This window comes from Delphinapterus leucas, chromosome 16, assembly GCF_059928025.1.
Source record: "Delphinapterus leucas isolate spDelLeu-1000000601 "Yukka" chromosome 16, BTC_Dleu_Yukka2, whole genome shotgun sequence".
Lineage (NCBI taxonomy): Eukaryota > Metazoa > Chordata > Mammalia > Artiodactyla > Monodontidae > Delphinapterus > Delphinapterus leucas.
The window spans coordinates 62138007-62153830 of record NC_143144.1 but is presented as its reverse complement, the minus strand read 5'-3'; the positions used below and the strand labels follow the sequence as shown (position 1 = coordinate 62153830).

Genomic DNA, 15824 nt, shown 5'->3' with positions numbered 1-15824 from the left:
TGAAAACCTCCAGATTTCACAGCAGGACATCAAAGCCCTCCCCTTCCCCCCTCCCCTCCCCCAGCCTGGCCTTTCCCTGCCTGTCCCTCTGCTCACCAATGCTCCCCAGTAGTTCAACTCCTCCTCTTTGGAGTTACTTGTTCCTGCTTCTAGAACTTTCCCCTCTCTACCCTCTCCATGGACCCAAACCCCTCTGATCCTTCAAGGCTCAGCTCAAGGCTTCCTCCTCTAGGAAGCCACCTTGCATGTCCTACAGCCCTGGGATCTCTCTCTTCTCTGCACCTGGAGTGTAACGTCTCCTGTGACTCTCAGCATAGATTATCTCAGAATGTTACCTTTCTCACTGTGCTATGTAGTTTCATCCCCTAATTTAACCCCAAACTTGCAGGCCTTCTGCATGTCACATATTTCTCCCATGCCTGCACAGGCCCTCACGAGGCAGCCTCCAGCAAGAGCTAGAAAGTGCTTATTGGTTGATAACAGCAGTCAAAACCATCACTACATCACTATGTGAAGGGCTCCACATCACTCTCCTGGACAAGGTTGCATACCATCACTCCCAGACCCCATATTTTAGGTACCGCCCACGTCCCCAAGACCACTTGGCTCTCAAGGTCACCCACAGCCATCTGGCAACCCGCGGTTCCCAGCGGCCGCAGCCCTGCAGACAGGCATCCCGGGCCAAGCAGCCAATGTCAGCCAGCAGACAGGAGGGTGAGAACATCAAGCTGGCAGTGCGTGCCTGTCCTCTTCTGCCAGGACACTCACTGATGGGAATGACAGTGCAGGGGAGAGGGACGGCAGGCAGTGGAGGGCATGGCCCTGTATCACTCAGAATTCCACCTGGTGGGGACTCAGCCTCCTTCCACAGAGCAGCCCGGCCAGACTGGGCTTCCTTTCCTGGTCTCTCCCCTGCCTCAGGGGGTCTTCCTGGCTTTCCTCTCACTCCGGGAGCCCATGACCAGCAGGATGCCACCTCCTTTCCCCAGTGAGAGCCTGCTTCTCCGGCCTGTGCGTCCTCTCCTTGCAGCCCATTCCCTGGTGGACCTCTGCGTGGGGAGCCCTCTGAGTCAGGAGGCCCAGGCCTGGGCAAGCCACTTAAGCCCTCAGGACCTCAGTCCCCTCATCCATAAAATGGGTTAACACCACCTCTGCCTACTTCAGAGCACTGAAGGGCAAATGTCTGTTCAAGAAAGGGCAGAGGGAGGGGAAGCACGTGTAAAAACAGGTGGTCCAGACACAGGAACTGTTAAATGCCTTTCCTGCCCCCTCCCTGCAGCCTCTCCCTCTTTTCTGTCTCCAGCACCAGCCCCTTCGCTGGAATGTCCGGGGAAGGAGCACAGCATGTCTCACCAAGAGAAAAGAAAGGGAAAAAAAATTAAAAAGAAGAGAAAAGAAAAGGGAAGCTGACCTTTTTGGGTGCCATTAGCATGAACATCTCTTGGTTCGGGGCTCTGAGCATTTGCCACTCCTTGGAGGTTAAACGAATCCCAATAAATGAGTCCAGAGCTTGCCAGTTCCTGTGGGTCAGTGTCACCCTGAAAACATGATTGTTTCCAGATGAGCCCTGTTCTAACATCGTGTGCACAACAGGCTTTCCCTAGGTGGACGGCACTAGACAGAGACCAATGCTGGGTTGGTGTCTGAAAGCCCAAAACTCTGCATAGGGGGGCTGGACTTGCCCCTGTGTGGCATTCTGCTGCCAGCAGCATGGCGGGGTCCTTAAGAAGAAGCCCCTTCCTTTGGTTTTAGGGGGTTCTGCAGGGTCCGAGTTCAAACGGGCCTTTGGCATTTGGGTAACAACAGAGATGGGGTCTGGTCCAGGCGTGAAAGAATAATAATTTCTATAGCATTTTCTGTGCTGGGCACTATGTGAACCCCCTTTATGAGTGCCGTATGTTTCATCTTCCCCAAATCCTGATGGGTTGGCAGAGTTATTATCCTCTTTCTGCAGACAGGGAAATAGAGGCTCGAGAGGTAAAGGGAGTAGCTCGGGATGACCACCCAGCTGGCAAGGAGCAGAGGCTGTCTGCTTCCAGCGCCTGTCCTCACCCCGCAGGCCGCACCACCCTAAGAGGAAGGGCCAAGAGATGAACTGTTTATATCACGTGGGGGCGGGGGAGGCCTCAGGAGTCCCTATTTAAATGGGGGAAGGGTGTGATGCTGGGTTGGAGGAACCCCGTCCCTTTCCCCCAGCCAGGCCTGACCTGTGGACCATCTGGTGACCAACTATCCTGGTTTGTCTGCAACCTTCCCAGTTCGAGCCCTGAACGTCCCATGTCCCAGTTTGCCCAGGATGGTTGGTCACTGTGGTCTTGGTCACCCCTGGACCAGTTGCAGAGAAGGCTGAGTGGCCCGATGGAGCTGTGTCAGGACAGCCTGGGAGGCCTTTCCGATTACATTAGCTTCTGGTAGCACTAGAGGGAGACGCTAGCCCTCGCCCCCTCCCTTCTCCTTCCTGTGACTCCCTGGGAGATAGTGATTGCTGCAGCCAGTCGAAAGCAGGCTACACCGTGACCTACCAGGAGTGGAACCCCCAGCGGTATAGGGGCTGTCAGCGCCACCTCCAGGCAAGAGCTGAGCAAGGAGGGGAGGCGGGAAGGGGGTCTTGAGTGGTTCAGGACCTGGACTCTGACAGACGGCCTGCTGTCCTGCCCAGGCCAGGACTGATTGCAGGGCAGCAGGAGGTGGGCATGCCAGAAGGGAGAGCCCTGCCTTTCCCCCTCACCATGCCCTGGTATGTGAGGGATGGGGGAGTCCCAGCCACTGGATACCTAAGCTGCTTCTCATACTCAGCGGCTAAAAATACGCAATGGCTTTGCTAAAAGGTGCCCAACGGAAACCTACAGGAGGTTTCCTATTAGGGCCGCGCCTGCTCGGGCTGGAGGCCGGATGCTATGCCTGCCATTCCGACCACCCAGTCCCAGCCTGGTACCTCCTCCCTGCCAGGGCCTCAGCCTCCACTCCATTAACCCATGTGCTTCTCAGGCCCCCAGGGCCTTGCGTTGCCCTCCCTCCCCTGCACCCACTGGGTGGCAGCATTTGGGGTTTGGTCTTGACCCCCAGAGCAAGGCCCAGGTCCTCGGCCACCCAATCGCAGCCTCACCTACTCACTGTGTGACCTTGAACAGGTTGTCTAGCTTCTCTAAGCTTTGCTGTCCTCACCTGCAAAACAAGGAGACCACAGGATCCAGAAGCCCTTGGTGGGAAGGGCTCGCGCTCTGGTTGAAGAAGAGGCCGGCCAGGACATTTGTCTGGAAGCTCATTGTGCTCACCGAGCGGAAATGTTTCTTAGGCGTGGCTGGGGTCCTGCTGGAGATTATGGTACAGTGACTGCAGTGCCCCTTGGTACAACTCCTGCCTACCTGTCAGGGTTGTAGTGACTGGGCAGAGACTCTGCTGGACCCCAGGCTCTCAGCCAACACTGGCCCAGCCTCGGGACCCCCAGCGGGTAGATGCAGACACTGTGTTAGGTCAGGTCGCGATGGGGCCCCACGTCTGAATTTGTAACTGGCTCTCCAGGTGAACCTGTTGAATGACCAGGTCGAGAGTCGCTGACGGGGCCTGGCACAGAGCAGGCCCTCGGCCCCTGTGAACTATGTCCCTCGCCTACTCCTGAGCCTTAGCGGGCTTCCCTGTCACACGGTAATGACCTGCCCATCTCCGCTCTGGGGCTGTTGACAAGCTCAAAGAGAATCCTGGGCAGCTGCAGCTGCACAAACGGGGAGAAGATGGCGAGGAAGCCACCCCCCGTCTGGACTGCTGGCAGCCAGGGGCTGGGCAGTGAGCCATTGTGGTCCCCGGCCCAGAGGCTTCTCCTGCAAGACCAGAAGGAAAATGGTGGGGCAGGGGAGGGCAGTTCCCCCTTGCCCTCCACTCTCTGCCCTTCCCCAGGCCCCACTCTGCAAAAAAGCCTGGGGAACAAATTCTCTCCTTGGGAGATGCAAGTCTGCTAGGCAGGACATAGCCTCCGTACAATGTTCTCCTCCTCACTGGGAATTCTTCCCACAGTAGAGCTTCAACCGGCACAGCCAGGCACTCCGGACAGTCTCTCCCCGTCTCCCTTCTGCCCCAGGGAGGTGACCCTGGCTCAGGCTTTCCTGGACTGCCAGATCGAGGATGGGGGCAGATGGGAACTCTCCCACCTGCCTTTTGGAGGCAACAGATTCAACAGGTTCCCCTTTCCCCCCATCCTTGTTACAGTATCATTCGGGCAGGTGGGCTTATGAACCACAGCCCTTGCCCAGCTTGGATGACCTTGGGCAGTGGCTGAACCTCTGTTTCCTCATCCGCAAAATGGGGATGATAGGACCTCCATAGTGAGGATGTGAGGATTGATAGAGGCTTGAAATACCAAGGAGGTTCTCAAACAGGGCGGCTGGTAAGGGGAAGGTATCAGAAATGCGTGTTCCGGGCCTCAGCCCCAGCATTCCGACTCACTGGTTTCTGTGTCCAAAGTTTGGGAAACAGAAGCCTCGGAGAGGGGGATCCCCTCATCCTTGGCTGTGGAGGCAGATCACCTTGGAGCTTAACAAATGCCTCCAAAGCCCAGGCCACCCCCCAGATTCATAGGATGGGAATCTCGGTGAGTGTCCATGAGGGTGACTCCCTTCCCTGTGAACCTGCTGCCCTTTCCTCCAAGAGACCCCCTCTTTCCAGCTGGCAGACCTAGCTGGCCGGTTGGCATATTTTCTTTGATCCCAGGGGAAACGGAAGGCATTTCCTCTAGTCTCCACATTGATCACCAGCCAGCCCCACCTGAGCACTTAACAGACCTCCAGCGTCGTAGAGGCTCCCCTGAGGATTGGCGGATGAAGGGGTGCTGGGAGGGGCCAAGGGCAGTGGGGGCAGGACTTGGGAAGTAGCTTGCTGCTGAGTCTGGGTTAAATCCTTGATGCAGGGCAAGGAAGGCTCAGGCTGGGGCAGCTCAGGGCACGTAAAGCTGTCGAGTGCCTCAGGACACCAAACAGTTATTGTCAGTGACAGGATTTGAATCCAGTGCTCACTTAGAAGCTCAACCTTTGTTCCTGTCCATGCAGTATACTCTGCCTCACCTCTACTGAATCCCAGGTTCCCAGCCTGAGCTTTTCTGGTCAACATTCAACCTACAGCCCCTATTTATCCATCACTTATGCCAGGCCAAGGGATGCAGTGGGAGGGAACAAGCCACAGTGTGACCTCAGGGAGCCTTGGGTCTAGGATGGGGGCAGACTTTAATCAAAGGGTCACACAAATCTGTAATTACGCAGAGGCCAGCAGAGGGAGGATGTCGGGAAAGACAGGTTGAGGAGGTGACATTTCAGTCGTGACTTTAAAGGCTGAGTGAGCAAGAGCAAGCAATGTAAACAACTGGGAGGGGAAGCGCTGCAGGGGAGGGGAGCGGGCTCCCGGCGCGGGGCAGGACCTGGGTTCTAGCGACCACCCCCGGGGCCTCAGTTTCCCTATTAACGAAGTGGGTGGAAACGTGCCTCACCCTCCCCCATCGGAGGACGGACGGGGGAAGGTGCCTGGGAAAGGACACGAGCGGCCCACCGAGCCCATCCAGTTGGGCCGGGGCGGGGCAGGGGTGCTCGCTGCGGGCGGCGGGGAGGGGCGTGGAGGGGCAGGCGGACCGCGCCTGGAGGCCGGGCTGGCTGGGACCCGCGGGCAGGCGCGGCGCGCAGTGCGTGCGGCTGCGGAGCGCGCGGCTCGCCGGCCGCCGGCATCACATGAGCATCCGGCCCGTGGGTGCCCGGCAGCCGCAGCCCTGCAGCCCAGCGGCCGCGCGCCTCCGCACGACCCTAACCATGTCTGTCTGTTGTTGCTTCTTTTTCAGGGACTATGGCAGTTCCAAGAGGAAATCAGGTAAGGGAGCCTCCGGGCGTTCTTCCCTCCAGCCTCCCCTCCCGCTTCGTGCACGCGCCGCTCCGACCCTGCGGAGGACTTTCTGGGGCTTGTTCTCGCCCGCCTGCCCTGTGGTCCTGTGGGCCAGGGTACTCCCTGTGGTTGCCCCCCTCCTCAGTCCACGCCCCCTAAGACCTCTGGTACTCGCGCCTCCTCCTCGCACCGCGCCCCTCGGGCTCTCCCGGTGGGAGTGGGAGCGGGTGCATGGGGAGTGTGGGGATGCCTGTGAAGGGCCTAAGCCCCCGCGACGTGTGCAGCCGGATCCTCCTCCTGGGCCTGCGGGGCCAACTCCTGGGCACCGCTGTGGTTTCTCCCTCGGTCCTTCCCGCGGTGCGGCAGCGATGGAAGGGTTAATAGAAACGAGAGGCTGGGTTTTCGCCGTGGGAAGGTGAGATCCAGCACCGAAAAGGGGCGGAGGGGAAGGGAGGGGAGTCGTGCTGCAGAGACTGGGTTTTTAACGGCTGCAGCGCAGACCTTCCCCTCCTTCCCCAACTCTGAGCGCGTTCTCCACCGTGCCGGGGTGGAGGCTCTGCCCGATGGGAGGCCACCGACCCACCCTGGCATCGGCCCAGCAGGTGCTGGGCTCACTCCGAGTTTGCGAAGCGGGTGGAGACGGGGAGCGTCGGGGCAGGTCCTTGGACGCTGGACGCTGTGTGCTGGGCGCAGTCGGCTGGGGTCAGAGGAGGATTCTCTCTGGGTGGGGGAGGAGGGACTAGGCGAATGCCAGCACGTGGGCGGGGTGCAGTTAATTGGGAGAGGGTGGCCCCTTGTACTTAGGGCCGTGTGTACTGGGAGTTGGGGCGGGGAAGGGAATGCAGCGATCTGTGTGGGCTTGTGTGTTGTCCGTATTTATGGGGGTGGTGAGTTATGGGGGTGCGCAACCATCTGGGGCTCTGGCCTTGGGGATGTGGGAAGTGTGTATGAACACCTGGCTTACATTAATGGCTCACGTTGTAGGGAGATACTTGTGTCCAGGTGCTTTGAACTGTGGATCAGAAGAGGTCTGTGTGCCTGTGTGTGATGGATGGGCTGTGAATTGGAATAGTTGCGATTGCATGGTGCGTTTCTGAGTGTGGGTCCGTATGTTTTGTGTGTATAAGTGCTTGCTTATATATTCACTGGGATGAGGAAAGATGTGTCCTGGCTTACATATGGGGGGAACATGTGTGTACAGGGGGTTGTGTGTGTTCATGTGGGGCTTCATAGTTGTGTGCTCTTGAGGGTATGTTTACTTGTTTGGGTGTGTGTGTGCCAGTGTGTTAGGATGTATCCAGTTGTGGGTTGGTGTGTGTTTGTGTCTAGCTGTGGGATGAGACTGCGTGTGCACACATGCCTGTCACCTGGGGAGGGGTGCTTCAGGTATGCCCGCCCCTGGTGCAGAACAGCATTTCCTCCATGAACAGGGGGTGAGGCTGCCTCATGAACTTGAGGAAGTGCAGCATCTCCTCAGCTGTCACTTGCAGCCCGAGCCATAGATGGGGGAACCTGGAAGGAGGGGCAAACATGGGATTGCGTTCTGTCACACCGCTCTCCCCAAGAAACTTGCCCTGGGTCTCAGAGGTGTAGTGGCTGGTTGAGCCTGGGCTCAGATTCTTTTTTTATAAATTTATTTATTTTTGGCTGCGTTGGGTCTTCGCTGCTGCACGCGGGCTTTCTCTCGTTGCAGCGAGGGGGGCTACTCTTCCTTGTGGTGCGCGGGCTTCTCATTACAGTGGCTTCTCTTGTTGCGGAGCACGGGCTCTAGGCGCGCCGGCTTCAGTAGTTGTGGCGCACAGTCTCAGTAGTTGTGGCTTGCGGGCTCTAGAGCACAGGCTCAGTAGTTGTGGCACATGGGCTTAGTTGCCCCACGGCACGTGGGATCTTCCCGGACCAGGGCTCGAACCCGTGCCCCCTGCATTGGCAGGCAGATTCTTAACCACTGTACCACCAGGGAAGCGCTGGGCTCAGATTCTGGCTCTGTGTGACCTCAGGCAATTTTCATAACCTCTCTGCCTCGGTTTTCTCTTCCTAAAAAAAACACAGATAATGATGGTCTCTACCTCACATGTAGAAGATTCAATAAGTTAATGTGGAAAAGTCCGTAGGACCCAATAACTGCTGTAGAAGTGTCAGTTTATTGTCGTCAGCATTACCTTCTGAAGCCCTGGGACCCTGGGTGAGTCCCTTCTCTACTCTAGGCCTCAGTTTCCAGCTATAAAGTCAAGGGCTGGGCCTCATAACCTCCCAGCTGCCCTACCCTCAATCTCTAAGGCTCAGGTTCTGTGCTGCTTCCTAAGCAAGACAGGGCCCCACCCAGGGAAAGCTCCCCTGGTTTCTCTGCCTTCCACTCTCCAGCCAGGAAAGGGATGGATGGAAAAATTTAATTTACGGTGCTTGTGATAATGGCCACTTAGTGTCATGGTTAAAAGTGCCAGGTCTGGAGCCAGACTGCAGGAGTTCAGAGTCTGGCTTTTCAGACCTTGGGCAGACTTCCTACCCTCTCCGACCCTGTCCTCCCTTCTGTAAATTGGGGATAATATTCTTATCCATCTGGTAAGGTTAATTTTATGTGTCGACTTGGCTGTGCCCAGATATTTTGTCAAGCATTTTTCTGGATGTGTCTGTGAAGGCGTTTGTTTTTGAATGAGATTCACTTTTAAATCAGTGGACTTTGAGTAAAGCAGATTACCCTCCCTAATGTGGGTTGGCCTCATCCAAACAGTTGAAGACCTTAAGAGAAAGACTGACCTCCCCCAAGCAAGAAGGAATTCTGCCAGCACATTTGGACTTGAACTGCAACTCTTCCTTGCGTCTCCAGCCTGTCAGTCTACGCCGTCAGGCTGTGGGCTCACCAAGCCCCCCCAGTCACGTGAGCCAGTTCCTCTCTCTGTCTCTCCCTCCCTCCCTCCCTCACTCGCTCGCTCGCTCTCTCTTGCTCTCTCTCTCTCAATATTCTGTTCTGTTTCTCTGGAGAACCCTGATCAATACACACCTTATATGGTTATAATGAAATTACATAAACTTCTATATGTAAGTGTGCTTGGACCACTGCCTACAGTGAGAACTGGACAGTTCTCCCAAAGTGCTAGCTACTGTTATTATTTAGTGAGCATCTACTATGTGCTGGCAACTTTACATATATTTCTTAATTTGCTGCCCAGAGCCATGTTGCATGGTGGCTGGTAGGATTCGCATTTCACAAATGAGAAGCTGTGTCTCCGAGGGTGGCTGCCCGGAGTCTGTGGCAAAGTGAGGGTTTGAGTTCATACTTTGGGCTTCACTCTGCTCTGTGATGAAGCGTGTGAAGCTTCCCAAGGTCGCTCCAGTCAGGGATGTTTGCGTGGAGAACATGAATGCTTGTTCCCTGGTCATTTCTTGTCACATTTTAGTCCTCGAAGCCCCAGCTCATCCTTGGAGGATCTCTTGGAGGGATCTCCTATTGAGCACAGAGCCAGGACTACAAGGCAGGCCTGGGGAGGGTGGAGTCAACAGGAAGAAAGTTCTCAGGCGGCTGACAGCCTCACAGAGGAGGCAGGACTGGTGACCTTGAGACCCCAAAGACAGTGTAGCCTCAAATTTATTTCTGCTCCTTCGCTCCACAGAACCTGCTCCTTCCCGCATCTTCCTTCTCGCTCCATCCACCCTGTTGCTCAAGCCCAGCATCGGAGAGGTCATCCCTGACTTCTCCCTTCCTCTCACTTGCCCACCTGACCTCCAGATCCACCCCCTTCTCCCACCTCCACCGTCACACCTGTTGGAAGCTCCCTTCGTCTCTCAGGAGGACCCCAGCTTCCTCCTCAGCCTGTCTGCTCCCACCCCAGCCCCTCCACACCGCAGCTAGAGTGAGCTCTTCCACACATGGATCAAATAATGTGCTTTTCTGCCTAAATTCCAAGATTTCCCATCCCACCCAGAAAAACTCCTTATCCCGGGCTTGCAGAGCCGTGTGTGCTTTGGCCCCTGCCTGCCACCCTGCCCCAGGCTCTGCCCTCATCCCCGTCCCCACTTCCCACCCCAGCCCTCTGCTCAGCTGTGCCCATTACCTTCCATTCCTTAAACACTTCGGGTTCGTTCTCTCCACACAGTCTTTGCATTTGCTGTTCCCTCTGCCTGAATACTGTTCCCCATTCTTCCACATGGCTAGCTCCTTAAGATTTCTGCTTGTCACCTCAGAGAAGCTGCCCCTACCTCCACTGTCTAGCTGCCCCTTTAGGTCTCCCTGCTTCTTGCACATCACTAACCGCACTCTGTCTTGTGGGTTTTCTTGTTCATTATCTGGGTCCCACCACCTTGAAGGCAGAGACCTTGCAGCAGGGCTCGCACCAGTAGCAGGGTCCCCTGGTGCTTGTTGAATGGGAGGGTGGATAGAAGAAGGCGTGGGTGCATGAATGACGCTGCAGGTCAGGAAAGAGAGGTTGCTGCAGCCTCAAGTCAAGAACATTATCCGGGAAAAGGAGGAGTTTTTCTGATTAGGGGTGGAGAGCGGGGGCTTTGCTAATCAAGAGACAGCACTTGCGCAAAGATGGGGGAGCAGGACCAAGTGCAGCTTGTTTGGAGACCAGATACTGCAGCTGACCTTATTGAGCACCAGCTGTATGCCGGTACCACGTAAAGTGTTGAGGTTATAGGAATGTGCCTTTCTGCCCTCGAGGGGTTTGCAGTCCGCTCTGGGTGATGAACTGTGCAGACAAGAATGTACTGTTGGACAGGGAAGCAAGGAAGTGGCATGGTTACCTGAGGAAGAGCAGTCCAGGCTAAGGGCACAGCCAGTACAAGGGCCCAGGGGTGGGAGGTCTGCGGCTGGGTGGAACGTAGGGAGGCCAAGGTGTTAGGAGGGGAGAGCAGCCATGTCGTGGGGATGCGGCAGCAGCAAAGACCGTGTAGGGCCTTGCCAGCCATTTTAAGGGTTTTGGCTTTCACTGTGAGTGAGATGAAGAGCCCCTACGGGGTTCTCAGGAAAGGGGGACATAATCTGACTTAGATCCCAGAAGGATTTTTCTGACCGGTGAGTGGAGATGGTTAAGGGGAGGAGACAGGTGATGAGAGGGTGAGGACTCTGGCAACAATGGAGGGAGATGGATTTCCACGATCGGGTGTGGGCCGTGCGGGGCAGTTTATGTCAGATTGCCTGGGCTCCCATTCTCAGCCACACGACCTTGGGCAGATCACCTGAGCTCTGCGACCTCACTTGTTCTGTTGTATCAGTCAGGTTCAACTAGAGAAACAGAACCAGCAGGAGCTATCAGATTTCTGGCAAGGAACTGGCTGATGTGCTTGGGGGCAGGTGAGGCAAGTCTGAAACCCAAGAGCCGACTGGGGTTGCCATCCACAGGTGAAATTCCTCCTGCAGGGAGGCCTCAGCTCTGCCTTTAAAGCGTTTCAGCTGATGGACCCAGGACCCCTCGGAGTATCAAGTATAATTTCACTGAAAGTCAACTAATTATGAACCTGATCCCACCTGCAGAATACCTCCCCAGCAATTCCTGGATTAGTGTGTGGTTGAATAACCGGGGATTGTAGCCTAGCCAAGGTGACACATAAAAGTGATGGACACACCCATGAAAATGGAGTAGCAGCCACCTGCAGGAAGGTGCCGATGGTTCAAGGATGCGATGCAGTTAGAGGGCTTTGTGCCGGGCCTGGCAGTAGCAAGAGCCTGTTGCTGTTAGCTGCGATTGGCCGCCCCCCCCCACGGTGAGCACTGCTGCGGGAGCTCAGAGGTGGGCTGGAGCAGGCCCCCCCAGAGCAGGGGCTTCTCTTCAAACCTGAAAAGATGGGCTGGGGCGCCCAGAGTTCTGAGAAGCTGCCTGGCTCCGGCGCTGGTGGCTGGGGAGTTCTGACTTGCACCACGAGGGGGCGCAGGTGGCCACGGATCCTGTGAGACCATCCTGGCCCTGGGATTGTGTCTGAGGCCCCATCCCACCCAGGAGTCCTGTGATGAGCTGCAGCTCGTTTATATGCAAATGAGGTTGCTCAAGAGTGTTGCAAGTTTGTTCTTTTGGGCTAGTGTTGATGTTCCTCGTGAAATCCTGTTTACTTTTTACTTTTCCTTGGAAACTTGGTGAGCTCTGCCTGCTTCCATTTTAGTACCATACAGTCTGCATCGTTGGATGGAGTTAATGAGATCAGCATTACTGTAGTTTCACTGCGGAGAAGCATGCCGCTTGGAGTTCAGAGTTTAGGTTTTGGCATCAGACAGGGTTTGAACTCCTGCTCTGCCATGTGTTTGCTCTATGACTGGCAGCTGCTTAACCTCTGACCTTCATGCCCCCATATGGAAAACAGGGGTAAAAATAGTGCCTGCCTCTATTAAAGGTAAGGATTGAATTAGCAGGGGGCCCAGCGCATAGCAACTCCCAATGATAGCAGCTGCCATTGTTGTTATTTTAAGTATTGATAGGTTCAGAAAGGAGGGGAGAAGTTGGTCCTACCTTGGATTTGAGAGTAAAAAGACATGCTTGAAGCATTATTTTCATTCTTTGAGCCCAGGGCCTGGCCCCAGAGGAGACAGAACCTAGACTCAGAACATTCTGTAGAGTTAAGAACACAGGCTCTGGAGCCAGAATGCCTGGTTTTGTGTCCCAGCTCTGCCAGCTGTGTGGTCTTGGGCAAGTCCTAACTTCCCTGTGCCCCAGTTTCCTCATCTGTGGAATGGGTGTAACGATAGCACTTCACCAGGTTGCTTGAGTCTTGAATATGTGTTAATACGTGTGAAGTGTCTGGTGCAGGAAACACTAAGGGTTAAGCCTCTTCTATTATGAGTAGGAGGCAGCACCGTGGATATCTAGCAGAGGTCCACCGTGGAGGTCCCCCAGCAGAAGGGACCACTGGCTTTGGCGTTTGCCCTCCTGCAGGAGAGACTCCTCTCAATCAGAGGGGGAAGGCAGAGTGTGTACCATCTCATAGTTGCCAGTCAGCCTCCCAATAACCTGGGCAGGTGGTCTTGTCCCCCTTTTAAAGACCAGGAGAGGTAGGTTCAGGAACCTGCCCGAGGTCACCTAGCCAGGTAGATGCAGGATTCGAATCTGGTCCTTCTGATCCAAACCTCTTTCCACTGAAGTCTGCTCCCTCCTAAGCTAGGACCCAAGGGATCCACAGGTGAACAGGACTGGGCCCTGGAGACCTCTAGCAGGAGGTTCCACAGACTGAGAGAGGGACTTCCCCAAGAGAGCCCCCCACTGTGGTTTCTAGAAGGAACCCATTGGTCACCAGGGATTCTTAATTGGGTAAAGGGTCCCTTTACAGGGTGTGACTAATAGCCCCTTAATCTCTCTTTGTCTGAATTTGGTCTTTAATAAGGTGTATTTGTTTTAAAGCAAAACCTGCCCATAGGTTCTGGCTACTATAAAAAGTTAGTCTACCCTCCTCGTTTTATAGAGGAAGTAACTAAGAGAGGGCCTGCCACCTGCCCAAGGTGAGGGGTTGGGCAGAACCTGGCTTCCTGCTCATCACATTCCCACCAAACCCTGGAAGGAGGTGGAGGTGTGAGGAGGGCCGTGGTGAAGCAGAGAGAGCAGGTCTGTAAAGCCTCTGGTCCCTCGTCTTCCCACAGGATGAATGCCTCTGTAGGACAGAGAGCAGGGCCAGGCTCTCTCTTGACCCCCGGCCTGCTCTGCTCACCAGCCACAGAGGGAGAAGGGCAGAGACAAAGCAGACGGCAGCAGCCTTCACGCCTCTCCCGGAGACTTTCATTTCTCTTAAGCGATTGCTGGTCTCCGGTCTCTGGCCCCACAGAGGTCACAGCTCAATTGAGAAAGTAGGATGCTCTCAGTGATTCATTGATGAATGCAGGGCAGGATGGGTTGTGATCCACAAGCAGCGGGAGTCAAATAGAAGGGACGGCGGGGGGGGGTGTATACTAGCCAAGATGGGAGGGGCTGAAGATGCGTCCTGGAGGATGCAAGGGGTTGCGATGAGCAGAGGGGTGGGCGGACGCCCCTGGTAGAAGGGCCGGGCCTGAGCAAGGACTTGGAGTCTGGGATGTGATTGAGAAGTTTGAGGGAAGAAGAGATGTCTAGCCTGGCAGAAGTGAAGGGCTAGGGAAGGGGAGGGCAGGAGATGTGTCTGGAAAGGAAACCTGGGAGAGTGTATCAGCAAGGCTTTTCCTTTTTTTTTTTTTTTATAAATTTATTTTACTTTATTTTTGGCTGCATTGGGTCTTAGTTGCTGCGCAGGCTTTCTCTAGTTGAGGTGAGCAGGGGCTACTCTTCGTTGTGGTGCATGGGCTTCTCATTGCTGTGGCTTCTCTTGTTGCGGATCATGGGCTCTAGACGCATGGTCTTCAGTAGTTGCGGCATGTGGGCTCAGTAGTTGTGGCTTGCAGGCTCAGTAGTTGCCACGCAAGGGCTCAAGAGCGTAGGCTCAGTAGTTGTGGCGCACGGGCTTAGTTGCTCCGCGGCACGTGGGATCTTCTCAGACCAGGGCTCGAACCCATGTCCCCTGCATTGGCAGGCGGATTCTTAACCACTGCGCCACCAGGGAAGTCCCAGCAAGTGTTTTGCAAAGCTTTCTTTTCTGCCCGAGCCATCCATCCTCAGGGAGAAAGGCCCAGGCTGCTTAGAGAACACGGCCAAGACATTACTGGCACCCTCCGATGGCTAAAAGTGAACGTGTCTTGTGAAGGCATTGTGTTCTGGCACATCTCACCCGGGTTGGTGTTTTTAAATAATTTTTGTTTTCGTGGCTCTGGGTCCTCAGCCTGATGTCACCCTGGAGTTCAAAGCCAACTAATTGGAAGTGAAAGGAGGCTGATTGATTTGTCTGTTCCACAGCCAGCCAATGTGACAGCAGTGTGATGGAGAAAGTGTGTGTCTGTGCCACGACTCCCCTGGCACTGACCTACTGGCTTGCACACACAAAGCAGGGGCGAGGGAGGTGAGGGCTCCCCGAATCCTGGAATCACGTATCTCACTCCCGGGAAGGAGGCAGCTAGCTGGTATGTGGCCTTGATTCCCTCTGCCCTGCTTGCTTAGCTTCTTTCTGCTCCCTCATTCCTATCACCCGACCTCTCCTGCTGGGGTAATGAGAAGATGGTCTGGAAGGGGACAGCGTGGGCAAAGGCCCGGAGGTATGCTGAGAGTCCTGAGCCTGCTTGTTGAAGTGCAGATTCCCAGGCCCTGCCCAGACCTACTGAATGAGCATCCCTGGGGCTGGCGGCCAGGAACACCAGGCAGTTTTGATGGGCTCCCCAGGGATCCTGAGATAGAGGCGGGGTTGAATTTGGGGTGGGTCGTCCACGTGGGTTGATGGCAGTGTTCGGGGTATTCAGGCAGTGAGGAGGCAGCAGGATCAGACCCCCAGGATGGGGCTGCTCCTGGAGGGTGCATTTAGTTGTGTCCCAAGTTGGGGGTGGGGGGCAGAACCAGTATGGGAAGGGGAGCACAGTTAGAGGACAGAGAACACTGGCCCGGCATTCGGGGCCTTGGAGAATGGCTCTCCACTGGGCCTGCCCAGCCACTAGCTTCCCTTCTGCCCTCATCAGGAGGCTGTGACGAGACCCCCGTCTGCCTTTTATTTCCACAAGCTTTTCCTCTTCAGAGGAAGAGACACCCACATTGTGGTCCAGCAAAGAAATGCTTCCCACCACGGCCCTCAGCCAGAAAATAACTTGTTCCCCACTTGGGCTTTTTGGCTTATAAACATGTGACAAACGAGGCAACATTTCCAGTAACAACAAAGCCAATGGAAAAACAAGGATTTGGGGGAAATGTGCATTATTTATTGTTTTAGCACCTTTTTCTGATCTAAAGTTACTTTGTTTAGAAATAGAAATGTGGCGTGTGTAACTCAGTTGGCTTGTGACATTTTTATAATTGGTCAGTTTTGAAATGTGACGGCAAAGAAAAATTTTCCAAAGTTTCAGTGAAACTTAGAAGTTTGCGGGGGAAAAAGTGTTTTTCCCCAACTCTTTCTGCTTTACTCTTGGGATCTTGTCATTGCCACATGTGACCCAAGCAGCTGGT

The 15824-nt window shown here is 55.1% G+C and overlaps 1 protein-coding gene across 21 annotated transcripts in view; it reads left to right on the top strand.

Annotated features, from left to right (window-relative positions):
* The window catches only part of SH3PXD2A (SH3 and PX domains 2A), a 245775-nt gene that overhangs the window by 146501 nt on the left and 83450 nt on the right, over positions 1–15824 (top strand). For 17 of the 21 annotated variants that reach the window (XM_089898129.1, XM_089898122.1, XM_089898120.1 and 14 more), the window contains one exon: positions 5816–5844. The exons of 3 other annotated variants lie outside the window; for them this stretch is intronic. In XM_089898129.1, coding sequence (XP_089754255.1) covers positions 5816–5844 — 29 coding nt within the window. Of the gene's footprint in view, positions 1–5322; positions 5342–5815; positions 5845–15824 lie in introns of those variants that run through there. One more of the 21 variants, XM_089898135.1, reaches the window with a different exon arrangement.